Consider the following 22,283-nt stretch of genomic DNA (forward strand, 5'->3'; position numbering starts at 1 on the left):
TGATCCATGAGCGTTAAAAGTAAATGACAGTACTCTTGAAAATTTATGGAAAACAAATGATTTGTAGGGATTTTATTTTTTTTCTTCTTTCAATAAAAAGAAATGAAAAAGGAAAGAACAAGTGTTGACAGTTTGAAGAGTACTCTCAGGTATTAATAGGAACAAGGGAGGGTATTTTTTCTTTTATTTTTTTTTCCAATAGTAAACAGTTTCCTTGGCAGTTCTAGCTCCATAAAACCGTTGTGACATGTGCTCAAGGGCTGTGAATAATGGAGTTCTCATCACAGCAGCAGCGTCTTCAGTTTTATTAAGAGAAAATAAATAGTGGTGAGATCAAATTAGAAATACATTTACCTTACTTTATAAATTTGGGAGATTTTTTCAGCTTTAATAGACAGACAGACAAAAAAAAAGTGTGTGTGTGTGTGTGGGTTGATGAATGGTATCTTAATGTAAAACCCTACCCAACTTTTATTTAGAAAAAAAAAAAGACAATTTCTTTTCAACCCTGCAGAGTAAAACTTTGATAATTCAAGTGATATTTACAGAGGGCCGGACACGGGCACGGTGTTGGGATGTGTATTGCACCAGTTTTTGTTCCATATTCTAAAAAGAAACAAAAAAAAAATTGTAGTTTTATAATTTCAATGAAATTTATTTTTTTGCTTAGTTAATAAATGTATATTTAACTTAAAACTACTTACAACACAGAGATCAACTTTGTCAGGATTGTTCCTTTGCTGATAAATGCATTGACTGAATACACTGTAAAGTTTCTCTAAACGTTCCACAGTATAGCCTTTAGTCTGAGTGACAACTTGGTCCAAAAGTTTCGACATCAGTCCTTTATTATAAGTAGTGTTGGCTGCTTCCATATCATTGTTATTGCCAGAAGAATCTTCTCCAACCATCGATATCTGGAATGTGGCTGATTCACCTTAAACGACATTACATTAAAAGATTTTGCAGTGCTTATAATCCAGCATACAATTTTTGAGCACTTTGTTTCCTTATCTAGTTTTCTAATATAATTCCAAACTTCCCCCAATTAATTATGCTTATTCATAATTGAAAAACAGTCCTGCAAATCAAATTCAAACAACAATATTCAACTTCAGGGTTTCAAGTGACTCCAATAATTTTTCTATACTATTAGCCCTATAGAAAGAAAGAAACAACGCCCCCCCCCCCCCCCGAGGTTGCTTTTGCATCGAGTAAAATATTAAAATCTGATTAAACAATTTATTTTGTAATAAATTCTAACTGGAATGAAGAAGATTGTCTTTTCGAGCAATTGTTGTAATAGGATGATGTATGAAAATAAGATGAGAAAAGACAAGAATAACTCCAGAATCAACACTTTAATTTTACTAAAAGAAATATTCTGGATAATAACAGATCTATAATACTGTTTAAAAATAAGTAAAAAAAATTGTGAACTGGTGTAAAGAAATGAAGAACTAATACACATTAGCTATCTTCTTTGTGTAAATACTGACAAAGGCAAAACTAGTGTTTAATCAGCAGCTGTTAGCATAAGAATTGTGGTGTATCAGTAACAGTTTACATTTTGAGATGAGGCAAAATATATGCATATGTAAAGTACAAAACTTATTCACATCAAAGTCTGTACTTGGTGCTTATGAACTACAAATGCTCAACTTTGAATTTCGTCTTGAAACACTTGGTTTTTATAACATTCCAGTTGAAGGATGTGGAATGGCAAACAATGCACAATGTGGTGGGCCATGTGGCCACAAATTCAGAATTCCACCAAATTCAAAGCTATGAATAAAGCAAAATGGTTACTACATGTAAGTGAAAATTTATTGTAATATTAACATGTATATGACAGTAAATTAATGTGAGAGAAAGCAGTAAAATTTACACTATATTCAATACCAGTTAACTTTTTAGCAAAGCATTTTACAAACATTTTTCAATTCAAGGTAATTCATATTCACGCAGAAATTCAACTGTATATAAATGGCCCTAAAAGTTTTAACATTCTGTAAAGTTAACCATCAAGTATATGTAGGAACTAGAAGCTTTCTTTTCAGCAACAAAGTCATGAATTCAAAGCCTTTCATGACAATGTGCATTAATGCAAATGAGAAAATGTTTATGTATATTCATTAAGAATTAAACACTATTTCAGATTTAAGACAGAATCAGCTTAATTCAATGAAAATTAAAAACTTAAAACTAAATGTATTTTGTCATTTATTTGAAATGACTGGGTGACATAAATTATACTTGTTTCAGTCATTGGACTGCAGCTGATGCACCACATTCAAGGTGGTTCTCAGTATAACTTTCTGTCTGGTACATATTTTATCAATCTTTATTTGTTGAACCACTAAAATTATGGGACACATAAAACAACAGTTTTCAGGCAGGTGCAAGTATAAATACACACCTGAAGGTTTCCACAAAGGGAGAGAGAGGGAACACTAACTAAATTCAACTCACATGGTGTTCACTCTAAAGGAATGTATTCCTGTTTTTTTTTCACTCTAGTTCATACTTCAGATAGTAATTGCAATTTGAACAAACAAATCAAATCAATTCTAAACTTTTGGGACAGGCAATACCTAGAAACAGTCGTTTCAATAAATCAAGCGAGTGCTTATACTTTCAGATTCACCCAGGATGTTTTCTTTTTTTGATATTATGTAGCTTCCACAATCTTATGATCATGAATCCAACACCCTAATCACTAAGCCATGCACCTCCACATGTAGCTTTTATATATATATATATATATATATATATATAAAAAATTGTTTCTAATTTAGGCACAAGCACTTCTGTGGAGAGAGGGTTTACATCAACCACAGTATTTTGATAAAGAAGGATGAAAGGCTTGGAGGGGATTTGAATTCAGAATGTAAAGAGCCAAAACAAATACTGCAAGGCATTATTATCTAACAACTCTGCAAACCCAGTGTCAATAATACTCCTTTCTACTAAAGGCACAAGACCTGAAATTTGGGGGGGGGGGGGGGGGGCTAGTCGATTGCATCGACCTCACTGTTTCACTGGTACTTAATTTATCTACCCCAAAAGGATGAAAGGCATAGTCAAACTCAGCGGAATTTAAACTGAATAATAATAGAAGATTAAATACCTTCAGTTTCCTGATTTTCAACTGGCAGTGGGCTGATATCAGCAAGTTCTGGTGCAGCACCTTTTTCTTGTTCTGTAGTTTGGGAGTTAGTTGGAGCCTGGCAATTATGATAATAGCATAGATTTTTTAAAGAAAACATAAAAGCAAAGCATAAATACTATTAAATATAGAAATTATTTTCCAGTTGACACAAAATGAAACATCCATTTGTCAGAATGAATTTAGCATTGGTGCTAAATTCAAGGCACAATCCTCAGCTCCCTTCTGTTCATTCAGAGTTTAAGATCAGCTGTCCACAGAAACTCATATACTGATGATCTAGTTCTTATCTGTAAATCTGTAGTAGAACTAGACAAGAAATTCAAATATAAAAACATAGTTCAAAAGCCTTCAATTAAACTTAGCAAAGGCTAAAATATTAGTAAGTAGCAGAGAAAATAGGACCTAACTGCCATCAAGGACACAAAGAAGTTGGAATGCACTGACCCAGTATTTCCAACTTGGAGTTTAGATAAACATCTGGATACTTTAAATACTGTGTACCCAGTGTAAACTATGGATACAAGCTGTATGGTGGAATCACAAGTAGGTTAACAGCATAGACTTAGTACTTATTATTTGCACCTGCCTCATACGAAGAAATTTTATCAGATGCTTGGAAGGATGTCTATAAGTAGTTGATAGCTTTTGGTACCTAGGTGACCTAAATAGCAATGAGGGAAAGGTGTTCTGAAAACCGAAGTAACAATGGGTTTAGATAAAAAGCTTCCAAGAGCTATTACTTCTGCTAGCAACAAAGGGCTTCTCTTTTAGAGTAAAAGATAGATTGTATGAAGCACAAAATTGTGATGATGCATATCAGGGTTTGAGTCTTGAAAACAGATGATTTGTAGAAAAAGAAAAACAAGGAAGAAATGAAATGGCATGATATATTTCACTGAATGTGTAATATTAGTGTACACAAGCAATGGAGCAAACTGAGCTCAGAGAAAAATTGGGTACAAATTTACAAGACATGACAAAACTGATACCAACAATGTGATGTAATGGAAGATGAAAGTTGTATAAAGAAGTGCCATGTAAAGAGAGAGCCCAAGAAAAACTTGGGATGAAGTTGTAAAGACTGATCTCATAATTGATGAAAGACCACCTATGCAAGTTTGGCAAATTGAGCATTGAAAAATGGAGGCTGTGAGACATGATATATATCATATCAAGTCTATATTAATGTTTCTTTGATACCCACTTATTTATTTCACTATCGTTCATGCTAGCTGTATAACAAGAGATGTCATTGGACCTACTCATATTCATTCTCTGCCTACTACTCTTAACTTCTCATTTTATCTTTCTTGCTCATCTTGGGACCTAAATATAAGGGATTGTATGAGATAGAGAGAGAGACATTGGTCAATAGTCTGAGAAAATATGAAGGGTCTGGCTTTTCTGAGAAGTAGCACATAAAATGCCATTTGATGTTTTGTGTACTTTAAAACCTAATGCTAATGTGTAGAGCTGACAGGCTTTCATTGCATTGAATGAGTACAAAGGTGGGAATGTTAACATGTCAAACTTTCAGGATGACCCCAACCAACATCTAAGAATATATTTTTGCTCTTGCTACTATTTCCAACTTGGAGTTTAGGTCTAGAAGACTGGCAGTATTAAGAAGAGGGATTTGTAATGGATTTAAAGGGAAAATGTGAATTGGAGATCAGCAAGAGCCAATGTCTATAGTGGATGCAAGGCTTCTGTGGAAGCATGCTCAGAAAAAGGCAAAGAGAAAGTGTACTTCTGATATAATTAATATTATTCCTCATTATAAACTTCAAATGTGTGGAAACTTTGGAATGTTTTTTCTTGAATATCTCACCATTGGACTATATTTACTAATGGAAACCATGGAAATTCCACTGAACAGAAAAGAAAGGAAGAATGATTTTCTTTTTATTTTGCTAAGTTATTTCACTTTCAGTTACAATAATGTATTATATGATTTTACAATTTCCCTCTACCCATGCTAGCATGGAAAGCGGACGTTAAACGATGATGATGATGATAAGCACTTTATATTTCTCTCTTTCAACCTCTTCAACAAACTTTTTAACCCTGAAATTACCCTCTTCATTTCTTTAACATTCCTCTCTTTCGCGTCACCTCTCGCTTCCACTAACCACATGAGTGACAGCGTAATTCATTGGCTGGCTATCTGCTCTCTCACATTCCCTCTTCTTCTTCCTCACTCCATCTCCTTCTCTCTAACAAACTAAAGTATAAAGGTGAACGAACATATATATGTGTGTGTGTGTGTGGATCTTTACCCATTGAACTCAACAACTCACTACTTGAATGGACCATAATACCACAAAACTTGACTTAAAAAGGATTTAGATAATGCTATCAGGTGGTGATATTAAGTTAGACATGGCCTGGATCAATCTTTGGTCAAAACATATCTCAGTTATATATATATATATGGATCTTTTCCCTTTGAACGGCAGATCGAGAAATTAATTTTTTGTAACTAAATACTTTCAAACTTCGGACACTGGTAGAATGTGTCATATAAAACATCTTTTACTCTTAGTGTTGTTGAGAAAAGTTTGTATTTTCAAAAACACTTTTCACTATCAACACACCATCATCGCTACAATTTTTAGTAACAAAACTCATTTCATTTCAGTCAAGTTGTTTATATCTACTTTTACTTGCTATCAATGTATCTCTACAGTACAACTACTATCTGCCACCCCCACCTCCTCTCAATGTAACTGCCTCCCCTGTCCATCTCTCTCCACCTGCCTTTCTTTAACCTCACCACCCAGAACATTACCCTCTGCTAAATATTGTATTTGAAACATATCTCTTTCCCTCCCCACCCTATGGCACGTTGTGAACACTTCTCCCTCCCTCTTTTCTCTTGCTCTTTGACTCTCCCTTCAACTAATCACATTTGGCCTTATTATACATCTTTCTCTACTTATCTCTCACTCTTATTCCAATTTTACTCACTCCACCTCTGTAACTAACTAAAGTATAACAAGTGAATAAACAAGCAAATTATTATATAGATTATGATGAGTAGAAAAGCAAAGAAAAGTGTATTTCCACAATTTTGAAATCATGAAGAGAGGCCATTTGTTAGAAATAATACTCTTATTGATTCTGTAATGGGTCAAGGTCTAAATTAAACTAAATGAAAGCACATAACACTTGCAACAGAGTGGACACTGCTAAAGGTATTCAATGGTGAAAAAGATATTAAACCAGCCAATTTATGAAGCCTACCATTCAGTGTTAACAAATTTGTTTTACAAATTTAAGCCTTTTGAAGTTAAAAATATTTAACTATAATTACAAGAAAAGTTATATCATTGCAGAAAGTAACTGAAACAGAAGAAAATGTTATTACTTTAGATATTAATATTATTCAAAGGTTTTTACCTTGACAAAAACAAAACTAAGATCAAGAAAAGAGTTAAGCTTTAATGAACCAATTATTAAAAAACTACTTTGGAGAAAATTAAAAACTGCCAGGATTAATAATCAAAGACCTATAATAGTGGAGACAGAGGATATATTAATTCTTTGGTTGGAAGATTACAACTAGAAGCTAATGCTAGTTGACTCAAAGCTCTGAGCCTTTTTTCTTGATTGAAAGAAAACAAATATTAAAGCATGATTGTGATATTTTATGCTAACAAAGGCTGGTTAAAAGATTTCAAAATTTGAAGTGGAGAAACAACTGGAAAATCATCAAATACAGATGAAGATACTGCAGCTAAATATTCTGCTAAATTAAAGAAAATAATCATGATGACAGATGAAACTGATGCATTCTCAAAGATACAATGAAAAACATTTTCCAGTAAAATGTATGGTAACTTGGTCACACAATATTACTTGGAGAAAGTGCAGAGAGAAACATAAAATTAAAATAGCAATGCTTATTTCCAAATAATAAACTCAAGTGCTTTAAAAGGAAACAAGAAGCAATTTCTTCCAAGTCATTTGGCAATCAAATAAAAAAGGCATAGTTCTCTAGTCTTGTGTGAAAACCAATTCATGTTACATTTCTGTCTGGAAGTTTTGCAACAAAAATAGTTTAAAATTCTAAGTTCTTTAGATTATTGATAATATTCCTAGCCATCCTAACTCATATTTTGTACTAATGTTTAAGGCATAAACATTTTGTACTCATATGCAGGTTGTATTTTTACCACCATATACAACATTGCTGTTATAGCCTATGCCCTAAATATCAACTGTATTCAAGACCTATTATATTCTAAGAACTTTCTCATGGGCAATTAAAGTTACGACTAATAGAAGACACTTATTACTCTCCAAGAACTCTGGGAAAAATTTACAAGCATTTGAAAATAATTAAGAGTCATAGGAAGATAGAAGCCGGTTGTAGGTGAGCAGTTTAATAGCATCTTTTGCATGAATGTACTAATGATTTTAAAAATCCAGTAAATGAAATTATTGATGATATTGCTACCATCAGAGAAGAGTTTGGCCTTGAAATTTTCATAATTTAGTAATATTCAAAAGACTTACATGAAAATGATCTCATTGAACCAACTAAAGGAAAGGAAGCAACTAAAGGAAAGGAATGACTCAGTTAAAGAACTTGATGAATCTTTCAGGATAGAGAGTCAGTCAAACAAGAATTAATGCATAGGGATCTGAATGAGTGTTCATATACTACTGTGAACATTCAGAAGGTTAAAAATAATCAAATTGCTTGCTATCACAAAATGTACGAAGAGAGGAGAAAAAGATACAACTGTTCAATTGGTTCCTGATAAATTTTTCTCTACAAAAAGAAAAAAAGAAAAAATGATTTACAGTAACTACAAATTGTTTTGTTGCTTTTACTATCCAGGGTTTATTACAATTATTTCTAATGATGATTAAATGTAATAAACATGGTTTTGATAAAAACAAATACATGAGGGGAGGTGGTGTAAATTAATGACATTAAAGGGTAACTGTATAATGCAAATAAAATAACTAAAACTAGTCATCTGTTATCTACCTCAGTTTGTATCCATATCACCAGTAATTTTGATTTAGGAAAACTTCATTTTTGTGCATGTGTACATACACACAAAATATATAAATAAATTCACATTAGAGAAGAATATTTAAAAAGGGATTTTCATTTCAGAAGAAATGAACATGTTTTATGAGTATAAATATTTGTGTAAAACATGACACACATATACACACACTCACACATGCATATTATATACACAGACAAATAAATGTATAATATAACTACTAATAACACACACAATAATCTTTTCAAATATCCAACCTATTCAGAGCAAGGACCTGTTTAATTACAATTAATAAAACAACTATTTACTGGCTTATAAGAGAAAAAGAAATAACTTAATATGCCAATAAATCTACTTAAAAATTTAAGAAATTCCACAACTTACATTATCAGTTTTGGCTTGATCCAGACTATCCAAGGATTCTCCATTGCTCTCTATTGCACTCCCAATTCCACTATCAAGACCATTCCTCGTTGTATTGGCAGTGGTGTGTGAGGTAGGCACACTAGTGGAGGTTACAGTTGATGACAGCAAAACTGAGGTTGTCACATTTGATGTACTAGCTGATGACGATGATGATGATGATGACGATGATGACAATAAAGAAGTGTTGGAACCATTGGCAGCGCTATTATTAGTTGTAGTAGTATTGGCAGTGATAGCACTGGATTGTTGCTGTTCGGCCCTCCCAGGAGAAGCTTGATCGTGTCCCCGTGTTCGGTATGGGTAATTTTGCATGGTGGAAGATGATGAAACAGTTGCAGATCCAGAGGTAGCCATTTCTGAATTTGTATGGTTTTTTGAAGTGGATGGGGTTTCATTATTCAATTCACTTGAATGACTCCTACTTTTTGTACACTGTTCTTCTTCTGAACCAGAAACTTCATCATCTCCAGAGTGTCCATTTTTGACATGTCGGCTGCTAGCAGATGAACGCCTTCTTCTTAAGCGTAACTTACGCCCTGGTTTTGATTTATTTACAGGTGAAGATTGGTCAGAATTTTGAAGCTGATCCTCAGAGAAACATTCTACACTTTCTACCTCAGTTGAGGTAACCTGAGATTTAGAGGAGGAATTTGATCGGTATGACTTCGATTTTGATGGGGATTTTGATTGACAAAATATTTTCTCCACAACTTCAAGGGGTGCCTGAGATTCTGCATCCATTCCTCTTACCCTCCGACTGAATCTCGTAGGGTAATCTGAAGGGAGAGCATTTACCTGGCTATTTATGTTAGAGGAAGTAGCAACTGGCTGAGTTACAGGAGGAGTATCTGGTCGTTCTGGTTGAAGTGAGAAAATATTAGTAACCTTATTAACTTCACCTAAATAAATAAGAAAAAAAATACACAATGTATTCATAATGCATGTGTATGTATGTATGTAGACAAATTTCAATTTTAAATATATCTTATTTTGTCTAATGGTCATATTCCACTGTCAAGTTCATTTCATGCACAAGATTATAATCTTGTTCATAAAATGAGTTTGATAATGGTTTTGATAATTATCAAAATTATCAATGGGGATTATATAGTAATATCCACAATTTGATTTCTTTTACCAATATTTCTATAACAGAATAAAAAGAAAGGTCTAACAAAATCATCTTTGACATCACTTGCAACTGAAATTGCAAACTTTATGGGTTAATACTTCACTGCAGTTTAATTGGCAGTTCAACATAAGTCCCTGAAATCATTTACAAGTGGGTGCTGAAAAGTTCCTGGCTTTAAGGGTATTGCAAAAGGGTCGGCTGGAGGCCAAACCTGATGAGTTCTTTTATAGGGCTTAGAAAAGCTGAAGGAATGTGTGTGAATCTGAGAGGGGAATATGTTGAATAAAATCATAATTAACTGATCCTCCTGTATTTTCTTTTACCCAAAGCCAGGAACTTTTCCGTACCCCTCATGTATGTGTTGTAGATCATAGATTAAATTCACATTTATATATGTTATTCTAAATTTCTTCTTGTATAATTTTTCTATGTTAATTTCAAAACTAAAACCAAATATTGAAAATGCTCATCCTTTATAATAGACATCTAATATTCCTATCATTCTTCAGAAAAGTTGTTGACAAGCTTTAGGCACTCAATTTGTAAGCTTAAAAAATATATTGTTTATTTATGTTTCTGATATTTAGATTATCTTAGTTTTAGGATGCCAATATCTAAACTAAATAACCAGACCAACTGACAGAAAAAAAAATTAGTAATGAAACCCAATGAAAGAATATAAAAATACTATAAAAATCAATGTGTTGAGAGATAACAATGATCACCATTTTAGTCTCTGATAAAAAAAACAAAAAACAAAGTCAAGCTGTCAGAAGAGATTTGTAACTAGAGAAGGACCATTTATGTTAACAAAGAAAACAGAATGCAAAAACTTGAAAAGTCAGTTTACTTTTTGAACCCATTCATTACCAAAACCACCCAGCACCACTGGATCTAACAATTTGTATTTAAATCAAATTATTGACATACATCATTACTACCATAGTGATAAAATTTCACAAAGTAAACACATTGCTATGATATGAATTTGATGTTCTTGAAATCAGTTTGGCCTTTCTTTTTTTTCTCTTATTTATAAGCCTTGTGTAATAGTGACTTTGAATATGAATGATTTTCCAAGTAGAAATGGCTGCAACAAAAAAATAAAAAAAAGCATAGCATGTGCTGGACTTTGAAATGAATACTTCAATTTTCATAGTTGATAATAGCGATGCTGAATTGATTCCAGAAACTGAATGAACTGAAAACTTTAATATATTTCCTCTTTCAAATGATTCATGATGGTTCAAACAGTCTTATAAAGAGACTCATTGCAAAACCCTTCCAAGGAATAATGACATAAGATGAAGAATGCAACTGTTTGGCAACATCTTGCAACAACCAGATCATCAATATGCTATAAAAGTCAAGAGACAGGCATGAACAAGAGAAAGGAAAAGATGGGGAGAACTACAGGACAATTCACTTTTCTTTATACAGAGTCAAGTGTTCCACAATAACATTCATTGGGTGTATTTGCTGAACATCACAAAACTCCACAGGTTTTGGAACACTACAGCTCAATCTTTAGAAACATTTATCTCAAGATGCTATGTGAAGATGGAAAATGACAACACAATATACATTAACATCACCACAAGTGTCCACATACTAGGCTGCATATTGTTGCTATTTTTATTTCTAACCATAAATTTCATCAATAAAAACGCCATTGATGACAATAAATATGGTATCCAGAGCAAAGATCAGCACTGGTGGGTCAATGAAAACTTTGGATTCCATCAATAATGCAAGATCGTCAATTGAGACAGTTTACAGGAAATAATTCAGTGCCAAGGAAAATCAGACCGAGAATGAATGAAGAAATAATGAAGTCAATGGAGGTCAGTCAAGGATCAGTTAACACCCACTCGAATGGTTGAAGAACAGGTTGTCAAAGACACAAGCCAATTTGTGAACCTTGGCAATGTCCTGTGTGACCATGAAAATGCTACAACTAATATCAAATGCAAAATTGGAAAAGTGAGAGAGAGCAGTATTTCATCGATAACAAAGGAGATCTGCTGTAAGCAGCCTGAGCAGCTTATGTCAGTGCTAGAAGAAAAACGACCATCTATGGTTTCAAGACAAAAAGTGTTCTTCCATCAGGATAATGCTCGGTCACATACAGCAAGGATGACATTCTAAAGGCTGAAGCAGTGTGAATGGGAAATGAAGCCTCACCCACCATATTCTCTGGACATTACCTCATCTGATTATCATTTATTCCGCAATCTTTAAAATCACTTGGACGGAGAAAATATGAATCCTGTAGACACGGTCAGAACAGTACTGGAGGAAAATTTTTTGTCATAGACAAGTGAATTTTGGAAGAGGGCCCTTGCAAGTCTACCAGATAGATGGAAGAGCATTGTAGAAAATGAAGGAGAGTATATTTTAGATTGAAAAAGAACTTTGTCTATCTTAATTTTGAAAAATAAATGAAGTATAAAAAAACCACATTATTTATGGGATGACCCAATATTAGTTAATTCCTATGTAAGAGAGAGAAATTCATTTCTTTATTTTCTTCAAACATTTTGATATATTGTAGTCAGTAACATGGGCTATTTTAGGTATACATATAACTTGTTTATACACTCTAAAGTTTTCTACATTTCATTGATTTTACCAATAATCTGAGTGGTTTTGAGACAAAAATTCAGTTCATGTAAGAAACTTCTGTTGCATTCCAAACACCACTTTAATACATTACTTAAGAAAAATTTAATTGTTTTATGAAACCAGTCAAAATTTATCATTAATTTAATTGAAATAGAAATAAAGTAATGAAGGGGTAAACAAGAACATTAACACATCAGCTATTATTCAAATCAAACATTGTTTGGTTTAATATCTTTATCACTTTGGCAGAAAGGTTCTATACATATTTATAATAGAATGGAAAATGGATATCATGAGATTCACTTTTATTCTAAATGAAGTAGAAGTGTCAACTAGGCTTCAAATGAAAATTGAAACTGCATCACTACTTTATAGTCAAGCACTTACATTCTGCTCATAGATAAATAATTAGAAAACACTTGCCTCTTCTCTTTCTGGAGTTAACAATATCTTGGCACATTTTAGCAAATTCTGGATTAAGTTCAGAATTCACCACAGCATACGCCATATCTTTCAGGGCACAAACTCGGTGACGAATAGCCTTTCCTAGATAAAACATATATGGAATTTCAGTATAATATAAAATATATTTTTATCAGAGTGACTGCAGAATAAGAATTTAGTGATGTTTATTTTGTAGTATATGAAATAATTCAGAAGGGTATGCAAACATTTTAGAATGTAAGAAAAATGAAATTTAACACATTAAATGTTGTTAATTCACTTTACAGCATAGTGATAATTTATATTAGATTTTTTGTATTTTAAATCAACTTTTAAATGAGAAACATTTAAAAAAAAACACCCAAAATTCTTTGAAAGTAACATCATGCACATAAATTTCTCTAATTATATATCAAAAAAGTGGGGACAGCAAAGTGCAACATACATCTCAAGTGGGTTTTGTCTGCTATTTTATGACATGCAAGGTTGGTTATTATTTGCATAACAGGGAAAAGTGTACGTATTTGGAGCTTCATATATTGTATTTATTGGAGGACACTGATAAGGTGAAATGCATGATTGCATAATATTTCTACTACTGTTATGAGAAGGTAACTTCTTTGAAATGCATGCATCCATGAATCTAGGTGGAGGACACTTGGAACTAAGTTTGTTTATACCTTTTTGTTTACAGGGATAATTTTTCTCCATGGCAAGATGCAATGAATGGCCTTCTTACAGGTTTGAAGGTCTCAAGCATATTTGAACTGATAAAAACAGTTTGATTTGAGCCCCTGCAACTTAAAGAAACCTAGCTCATCAGGCTCAGTTAACCAATTGTTGAGTGTTGCTTTCTTTCGTCCACTCACCTGTAGCCTTTTACTTGCTGGAGCATCACCTTAACAAATTTTTAATTGAATGAATCAACACCAGTACTTATTTTTGTACAGCTTGTACTTATTCTATTGAACGGCTAAGTTATGAGGGCATAAACACACTAACACTACTTGTTAAGAGGTGGTAGGCGTACAAACAGACACAAAAACACACACAGGCGTGTGCAGTGGGCTTCTTTTAGTTTCTGTCAACCAAATCCACTCAAAGGGCTTTGGTCAGCCCGGGGGTACAATAGAAGACACTTGCCCAAAGTGCCATGCAATGGGACTGAACTTGGAACCATGTGGTGGGGAAGCAAGAGTCTTACCACACAGCCAGGCCTGTCCATATATATATATATATATATATATATATATATATATATGAATAAATGGCACATGCCAGTTGTTTTCTCAACAATGTGAAAGGAGCAGCATAGCTCACCAACAGTCAGTACATGTAGTTGTCTCAACTGGCATTATTCATTTCTAATATTCTGTGAAAATATGTGGCCATGCAAGCTTTTTTCTTTTATAGATTTCAGTATATCATGTCATTCTACATTATGTGTAACTTGGTTTATATGCACTCCAGTTCAGTTGAAAAGGCAATAATAAGCACATTTCTTCTACACTACAATGCTGTTATTTATCTTCAATGAATATTAGCTAGTAATTTATTTTATATGGTAATATTCAAACAAACTTCCATCACAGACCTAAGTAAAATCTTTTCTGTTGCAAAGGCCTAAGCAAAAGTGTTACAATTGTTATAAGAACCCAATCTAAATTCACAATTATTAAAACACATAGTGAATGTGTACTCTTGTTTGTTTTTGTATCTTTGTTTGTTTGTTTTTTTTGTCATAAGAGGGCATCCAGTTTCAGAAAAGCTACCCAATCCTGCAAACATGGAAAAACAGATGCAACATGATCATGAGAGTGATAAAATAGATTCTAAACATTTCAAAATGAGTTAATAAAACCAAATATATTGAAACTCTATAAAACAAAAATCCTTCATAAAAAATTAATTTAAGAATAAAAATCTTATCAGAACCCACCTGTACTATCACTGTCTGGATTATATTCCAAAGCATTGCGCCATATTAAGTCAATATCATCCAAAAACTCTTGAGCAGTCGGATACATTTCATTGTCAATTTTTTTAAGCATTGAATTCAAATCCATTGGTTCCTTCACAATATCATAATAATCTGGAACCTATAACATTATTTCTAGAAGAATTAGCATGTATTGGATATAAAAAGACAAAGACAGCAGTCAAAAAAAAAAAAAAAAAAAAAAAACAATTTCAAAGTTAATAAATAGAGACATTTCCTGAGTTGATACAACTTGAAAACTTTCTATTCATATAATATGGTTCTGTTAAACAATGCGTTACATGCTAATATCCATTCTTGTGGTTGATTTAATGCTCACCACATCTACAAAGTTCTAAAATAAAAAAAATTTCACCACAATGAAGTAGAGAAGCAAAATCCAAAAGAAGACATTCAATAGAAAATAGTTGACTGCAGGAAACATTTTTTTAAACATTAAATTCGAAATACAAACAAAATGAACTCAAAAATTTTTCAGAAAATATAACAAAACCACTTACATCCTCAATATCAACTGGTCGCATAAAGATAGCAAATTTGCGACATTTAGCAAGCTTATTCCATATATCTCTTAAGAAGAGTCTTAGCTCTCTTAGAGTTGCTTCTTCATGGCTTTTAAGTTTTGCCAATTCAGTTTCTGTTAGTTTGCGAGGAACAGGGGGTGGTGCACGTGGTAATTCTTCTAAGACTCGAGCTGAAATAAATGGACAATTGAATGAAGATAAAATCATGTGAGTGGATATTTAAAAAAAGAAGAAATAAACAACTCATTCTATGGAAATAGTAAAAGAAACAGTTTGAATTTTAAATTCCATCCCCTCAAAAATGTGACATATTCTTAATAGTGAATATGAAGGACTAAATCCTTTATATTGTACACAAAGAAGCAAATTTGCAAGATCAGGTATCCACATACAATTATAGAAGATGAATGAGAAAATAGTGATGACTGATGCACTATTTAGTAACACAAAAATGTTGAACATTTTCAATCAAGCTGTTTTGTTCCAGCAAGAGATTTACAAATGGGTACTCTTCTTATGCTCAATGAATTGTTAAATAAGAGTCAAAACAAACAAAACTAGGTATTTTCTCTAATTAAAATAAAGCAGTCTCATGTATTAAAATAAGGTGGTCTTGTCTATTTAAATAAAGTAATATTATTAACTTAAATATGGTGGTATTCTTTATTAAAATTATAAGATGGCTAATTTATCATCTTATTTTTATATACACCATAATATAATGCAATATAAAGGGATTTAATATACAGTATGTCTGTATAGTACATTTTATCATGCCTGTATAATCAATATTAGCTACATGCTTAAAATTAAATGATTATAAATACATAAATAGTAATGATGTATCAGAAATTAGTGAATCTACAATAAAGTGGAACATACTTCTTTGCCTTTTATTGACTGGTGGTTTGACAGCTTGATTCAGCAACAAATCTGAAAAGAATTCTCGCCGTTCTTGTTCTGTTGGATTACTCATATGCATAACCTCAGCTGCTAGATCATCAAACAGTTCTTTCAACTGAAAAAGAAAGTAATAACCTAGTTTTATATTTTATTGATACACAATAAATATATTTATTTCATGCATATTTCAAAATAGGAAAAGTAACTCACATCATCATCAAGAAAATCATAAGGAACTTCACTGGTGGCTAAAAGTAGGATTGGTAAACAAGGATCTAAATCATCGACCATTGTTAAAAACGTAGCTTTCAATGTTTCACTCGAAACACTCCACAAATAATTGATGTGTGGAAAATACAATATACTAGGGCTTGTTCTCTTGGCTTCACAGAATATCTGTTAAACAAAATCAATAAATAGCATATTAAAAGCAAAACCCAAGAACAAAAGATTATACTTTATAAATTTAAATATTAAGTACAGACAATAAATTATTTCCATATAACAAAAGGAATTTCAAAAAGGAAAAAATTAGTATTTTACTTGGCAATCTTCAAGGGTTATATTATTATAAAAATACACTTATTTGTACATAAAATATATATGATCAGAGTGAGATTGTGTATATTAAGTAGACAAATGTGAGGTAACGGAACTGATTATAATTCACTGCTTAATATAATAATATAAATTTATAAGATAGCTTTAGATTTTCATAAATTTGTTATAGGAGTAAATGGAAAATAAAATGTTCATACTTAAAATATTTTCAATTGCTAAGATTTAGAATACATGGAGTATAACAGCTCCAGAACAAAGGTTAAAAAGTTGTTCACAAAAAGGTTTGTGTGCATGTGAGAAAGTGTATATTTAGAAGAAGTGAATCAAAATTCTTGATGACAAAGTTTCTCCTAGAAAACTAACTGATACAAAATTTTCTCTTGAGAAAGTAAGTTTCCATAATAAACTGATCACAAGCAATACACCAAAATGACAGATGCTTATCAGATAATAATTTATGCAGCGTGTTGTCTATGAGTTATGTTCTGGGGTGCTGGCCCCAGTGGATGCAAATTTTCGAATGGCAACAAATTCTAAGTTACTGAATAAGCAAAAAATAACTTGCACAAAAGATAGCACAGTTTTGTATTGATACTTATACTCTGCCATGAATGTCCTCCTTTCTCTAGTTCCTTTTGTGTTGATCTACGCCACGAGTTCTTAGGCCTACCCCTCTTTCTATATCCATCCGGATTCCACTGTAAAGCACTTTTCGCTACATTTGGTGTGTCCTTTCTAATTGTGCTACCAATCCGCTTCCACTTTTTCTTAAATATTTGTTCCCTAATCGAAACTTGATTCGTTCTTTGCCATAGCTCCATATTGCTTATGTGTTCGGGCCATCTAATTTTAAGTATACTATGCAAGCATCTGTTGATGAATGATTGTATTTGCTTATTTGACTTAACTGTTGTTCGCCATGTCTCAGCCCCATACAATAACATAACACCCCTTTTACGTCAGTGTTAAAAAATTTTATTTTGTTCTTTATTGAAATTACACTTGTGCTCCATACTTTTTTTAACAGGTGAAAAGCGGTCCTTGCCTTACTTATTCTTGTCTTAACATCTTCGTCGGTGCCGCCTGAGAACGTTATCTTACTACCTAAATATACCAGGCAGTATATGCTAAAATTTAAAAATCAGAATAAGTTCTATAAGAAGAAAATTCTATCAGGACCTTCAAAGAAGAATTGAAAAGTATGTTGGAAGACTGGAGGCATAGAAATGGGGAATGCAGTGGTGTTGGAAGGATGGAGAAACAATGAGAATAATGGCAAGATGTGGAGGAAGAGATCATAAGATACAGTAACAAAACAAAAGGGCAATAATGAGTTTTTAAATAAAACATAAAATAGGTGAGCTGAAAAGGCTCATTAGCTGACTATAAAGGAGAGCATGCATTAATTTCAACTCTTCTTATTAATAACTACATAGTTTCTTTACAGGTAAACTGATATCTGACTGTTCAAAAAAGACTTCAAAAGTAGCTGGTAGCAACTTCTCTTAAAAATGGGCAAAATTTGGCATTGTGGTTTTATCAAAACTTGGCAAAAGTGGTCTTATCAAGTACCGGCAGAAAAAGGTTTAGCCCCCAAGAACATTCGTGCTGATATGCTTGCTACATTAGGGGATGACACTCCAGCTTTATCAACAGTGCAAAAGTGGGAAGCTAAATTTAAGAGAAGGGAGAGTCTTGAAGATGACACAAGGTCTGGACAATCTGCAATTACCACATGCTGATGGATGACAGGCGATTGACCATAAATCAAATAGCAAATGCTGCTAGTATATCCTAGTTGAGAATATTCTGCACAATGAACTAAGCATAACGAAGGTTTCTTCTCAGTGGGTGCCACATCTGACACCTGATAAAAAGCACAGCAAGCTGATTATATCACAGGAAATTCTGACATTGAGTCAGATCCAGCTGGTTTCCTAACTCAGGATGAGTGTTGGCTTCATCACTTTGAGCCAGAGGGACAATCCATGTAGTGGAAACACCCCTCCTCATCTCCTCCAAAGGTCACGGTTGTGTGGTCTGCAGGTGATGCCCTGAGTCTTTTGGGATGCAAAAGGCATTGTGTTTATTGACTATGTTCAAAAAGGCCACACCAACAATGGAGACGAGTATGCGAACTTGCTAAAGCAGCTACGAAAGGCTATCAAGACTAAATACCCAGAAAAATTTATAAAAGGGGTCTTGTTTCATTAGGGCAATGCTCCAGCACACAAGACCTTGGCCTCAATGGCTACTGTGCATGGCTTTGAACTAGTTGATCACCCTCTCTGGCCTGACCCCACATGACTATCATCTGTTTCCCAACATGAAAAACCACTTCGCTGAGGACGAGTATTGCAGTGATGATGACGTCATATCTGCTGTTGATGACATTTTTGACCAACAGGATGAAAGCTTTTTCACCAATGGGATCCAGGTGCTGCAACACCGATGGAAGGAGTTTGTGGACTGCAAGGGGGACTATGTTGAATAATAAACCTCACTTGGTCACATTCCATAACAGTACCTTGGCCAGCCTATGAACTTTTCAGCCGACACCCATGTGTGTGTGTGAGTGAAAGAGAGAGAGCATACATATACATGCACACACACACGAGTGTACACACAAACCATGAAATATAGGAGAAGTTTCAGGTGTGGAAGCAAGGACTAGAATAGAAGGGCCTTAGAGTCAACCTAGTCCTAATAAGTAGGAAGGTAGACAAGACACAAACCCCTTCAGGTAGATGGCCCTGCTCGATCTGCAGAAAAGGCATAGGTAGAAACTCCATAAGATGTACCCAGTGTAAGCTATGGACACATAAGAGGTGCAGCAATATCAAAGGAAGGCTAACTAGCAAGATAGTTTTTGTATGTGGCAGATGCTCAGGAGCAATAAACACTGAGAATGTGCGGAAAACAACCTTTGCCACATTCCAGGGAGAAAAACTAGAAGTAGTTGATAGCTTCCGCTACCTAGGTGACCAAGTTTGTAGCGGGGGAGGGTGCACTGAAAGCGTAGCTGTTAGAATAAGAATAACCTGGGCAAAGTTTAGAGAGCTCTTACCTCTGCTGGTGACAAAGGGCCTCTCGCTCAGAGTAAAAGGAAGACTGTATGACGCATGTGTACGAACAGCCATGCTACATGGCAGTGAAACATTGGCCATGACTGCTGAGGACATGCGTAAGCTCGCAAGAAACAAAGCCAGTATGCTCCGATGGATGTGTAATGTCAGTGTGCATACTTGACAGAGTGTAAGTACCTTGAGAGAAAAGTTAGACCTAAGAAGCATCAGTTGTGGTGTGCAAGAGAGACGATTGCGCTGGTATGGACATGTGGCAAGAATGGATGAGGATAGCTGTGTGAAAAAGTTCCACACCCTAGCAGTTGAGGGAACCTGTGGAAGAGGTAGACCCAGGAAGACCTGGGATGAGGTGGTGAAGCACAACCTTCGAACTTTAGGCCTCACCGAGGCAATGACCAGTGACCTGGACCTTTGGAAATATGCAGTACGTAAGAAGACCCAGCAAGCCAAGTGAGAGCACAAGCTGTGCCAGAAGTGTAGCCAGTTCACTAATTCGTATCTTTACTTCATTGGACACTAAAAACCCTGCTTGCGAAGACCTGTTGAGGCAAGTGATTTTGGAATTTGAAATTTGAAATCAAAATCGAACCGAATCCGACGCCTGGCACCCATGCCAACCTCTCCTTCATTGGACACTAAACTCTGCTTGCGAAGACCTGTTGGGGCAAGTGAAATCGTAATTGAACCATATTCGATGACTGGCACCTGTGCCAGTGGAGCACTAACAGCACTGTCAAGCGTGTTCATTGCCAGAGCAGCTGTCTGACTTCCATGCTAGTGGCCCGTAAATAGCACCATTTGTGCGTAATTATTATCAGCGTTGGCTTCTAGCACTTGTGCTAGTGGCACGTTGGAAAATCATTCGAGCGAGGTCATTGCCAGTGCTGCTGGACTGGCTCCTGTGCAGGTGGCACGTAAAAAACACCATTTTGAACGTGGCCGTTGCCAGTACAAGTGACTGGCACGTAAAAGCACCCACTACACTCCTGGAGTGGTTGGCATTAGGAAGGGCATCCAGCTGTAGAAACTCTGCCAAATGAGATTGGAGCCTGGTGCAGCCTTCTGGCTTGTCAGTCCTCAGTCAAATCGTCCAACCCATGCCAGCATGGAAAGCGGACGTTAAACGATGATGATGATGATGATTATGATAGAGGATAGGAAAACACGTAAATGTACACAGTTGAAGAGCCTAACACATAATGGCATATGCCTGCATACACACAGAAAATTATAAAAACACGTTGTAGCGAAACTGTTCTCTCAGTTATCTTTGGACCCTGTTGTGTCCACCACTCTGATTCATTGGTATTGGCGCACTTTTGTCTCTAGTTCTATTTTGTGCCAGGGTGCATACCAACCAATCGCTGCCTTTTGATAAGGTCACATGGAACGGTTTTTTGAAACCCCTGCTTGAGCTGATTTTACCTCTTAAGTAGCTTGCTTCGTCTGCACTAAAGTATGTCGCGACTCTAGACCTTCTGAGGTCTAGTCGCTGACCACAGAGCACCAGCCAGTTCCAGCAACGACATTACTCCACTCCATTGAAGAACCAACAGCCAGTCCTCTGCATCGTTACTTCCAGTTTCTTAGCGTCTACACCGACATCTCTAAGTGCACAGCGCTCGCACAGTTTCTCTCAACACTGTATGTGTGAAATGATTCACCATGAAATAACAGCCAGAACTCAACCTGCGAGAACTCCTGTACCAAGTAACCGGCCACAGCATTGAAGCCTCAACTTCTTACACGTGTCTTACTACGGCTCTGCCAACTCAATGCCATAACCTCTTGGTACAGGAACTCAACCTATTGTGCACCTTAGTTATGAACTGGTGTTTCACAATGTCCTTATTTATAGACAGTTTACTATGCTCTGTATCTCTTGCATTCACATACATATTTGTATACACACACACTCTTTGTTTACATGACTGCCTGTCTTATATTGTGTTATGTCGCATTCACTCACAGACATTCTGGTTGACTACCAATAAACCTTACTTTTATACATCTTTACCCGTTGAGTCTCTCTCTTTCCTTGTTGGCACTTAACTCATTCCATCTATTTGTTTTTTCTTATATTTGTGCCGACCGTGCAACACGCTAAAAGGAGCCATTCCTTCATCACCATCTCCTTGGTCGCACAGTCGTCTACAACATCAAAGCTCCCAAAAACAAAAAAGAGAGATGATAATAATGGTTAAAGTAGGTGAAGATATTCCAAGGATAAAAATATTCTTTGTAAATGTGTGATAATCTGTTGGGTAAGGTAACAATACAGGCTGAAAGGTGGTCTAAGACTGACTGTCTAAGACTCATCTATTGTTCCACAGATTTGAAGAGTCTCTGATGCAGGCATCTAACAGTGTTACAAGGCTTATTTG

The 22,283-nt window shown here is 34.7% G+C and overlaps 1 protein-coding gene across 4 annotated transcripts in view; it reads right to left on the reverse strand.

The window, feature by feature from the left end:
• Nucleotides 1-42: 42 nt before the first annotated feature.
• LOC106883269 (ATPase family AAA domain-containing protein 2) overlaps nt 43-22,283 on the reverse strand; it is a 74,076-nt gene continuing 51,835 nt past the window's right edge. For 2 of the 4 annotated variants that reach the window (XM_014934212.3, XM_014934211.3), the window contains exons 17-25: nt 16,463-16,648; nt 16,232-16,367; nt 15,326-15,519; nt 14,766-14,925; nt 12,806-12,928; nt 8,584-9,524; nt 3,131-3,227; nt 705-937; nt 43-606 (exon numbers count right to left, since the gene is read on the reverse strand). In XM_014934212.3, the coding sequence (XP_014789698.1) occupies nt 532-606; nt 705-937; nt 3,131-3,227; nt 8,584-9,524; nt 12,806-12,928; nt 14,766-14,925; nt 15,326-15,519; nt 16,232-16,367; nt 16,463-16,648 (2,145 nt within the window). In that variant the 3' untranslated portion in view covers nt 43-531. Of the gene's footprint in view, nt 607-704; nt 1,786-3,130; nt 3,228-8,583; nt 9,525-12,805; nt 12,929-14,765; nt 14,926-15,325; nt 15,520-16,231; nt 16,368-16,462; nt 16,649-22,283 lie in introns of those variants that run through there. The other 2 variants (XR_016245204.1, XM_089366651.1) reach the window with 2 other exon arrangements.

This window comes from Octopus bimaculoides, chromosome 19, assembly GCF_046866305.1.
Source record: "Octopus bimaculoides isolate indiv1 chromosome 19, ASM4686630v1, whole genome shotgun sequence".
Classification (NCBI taxonomy): Eukaryota; Metazoa; Mollusca; class Cephalopoda; order Octopoda; family Octopodidae; genus Octopus; species Octopus bimaculoides.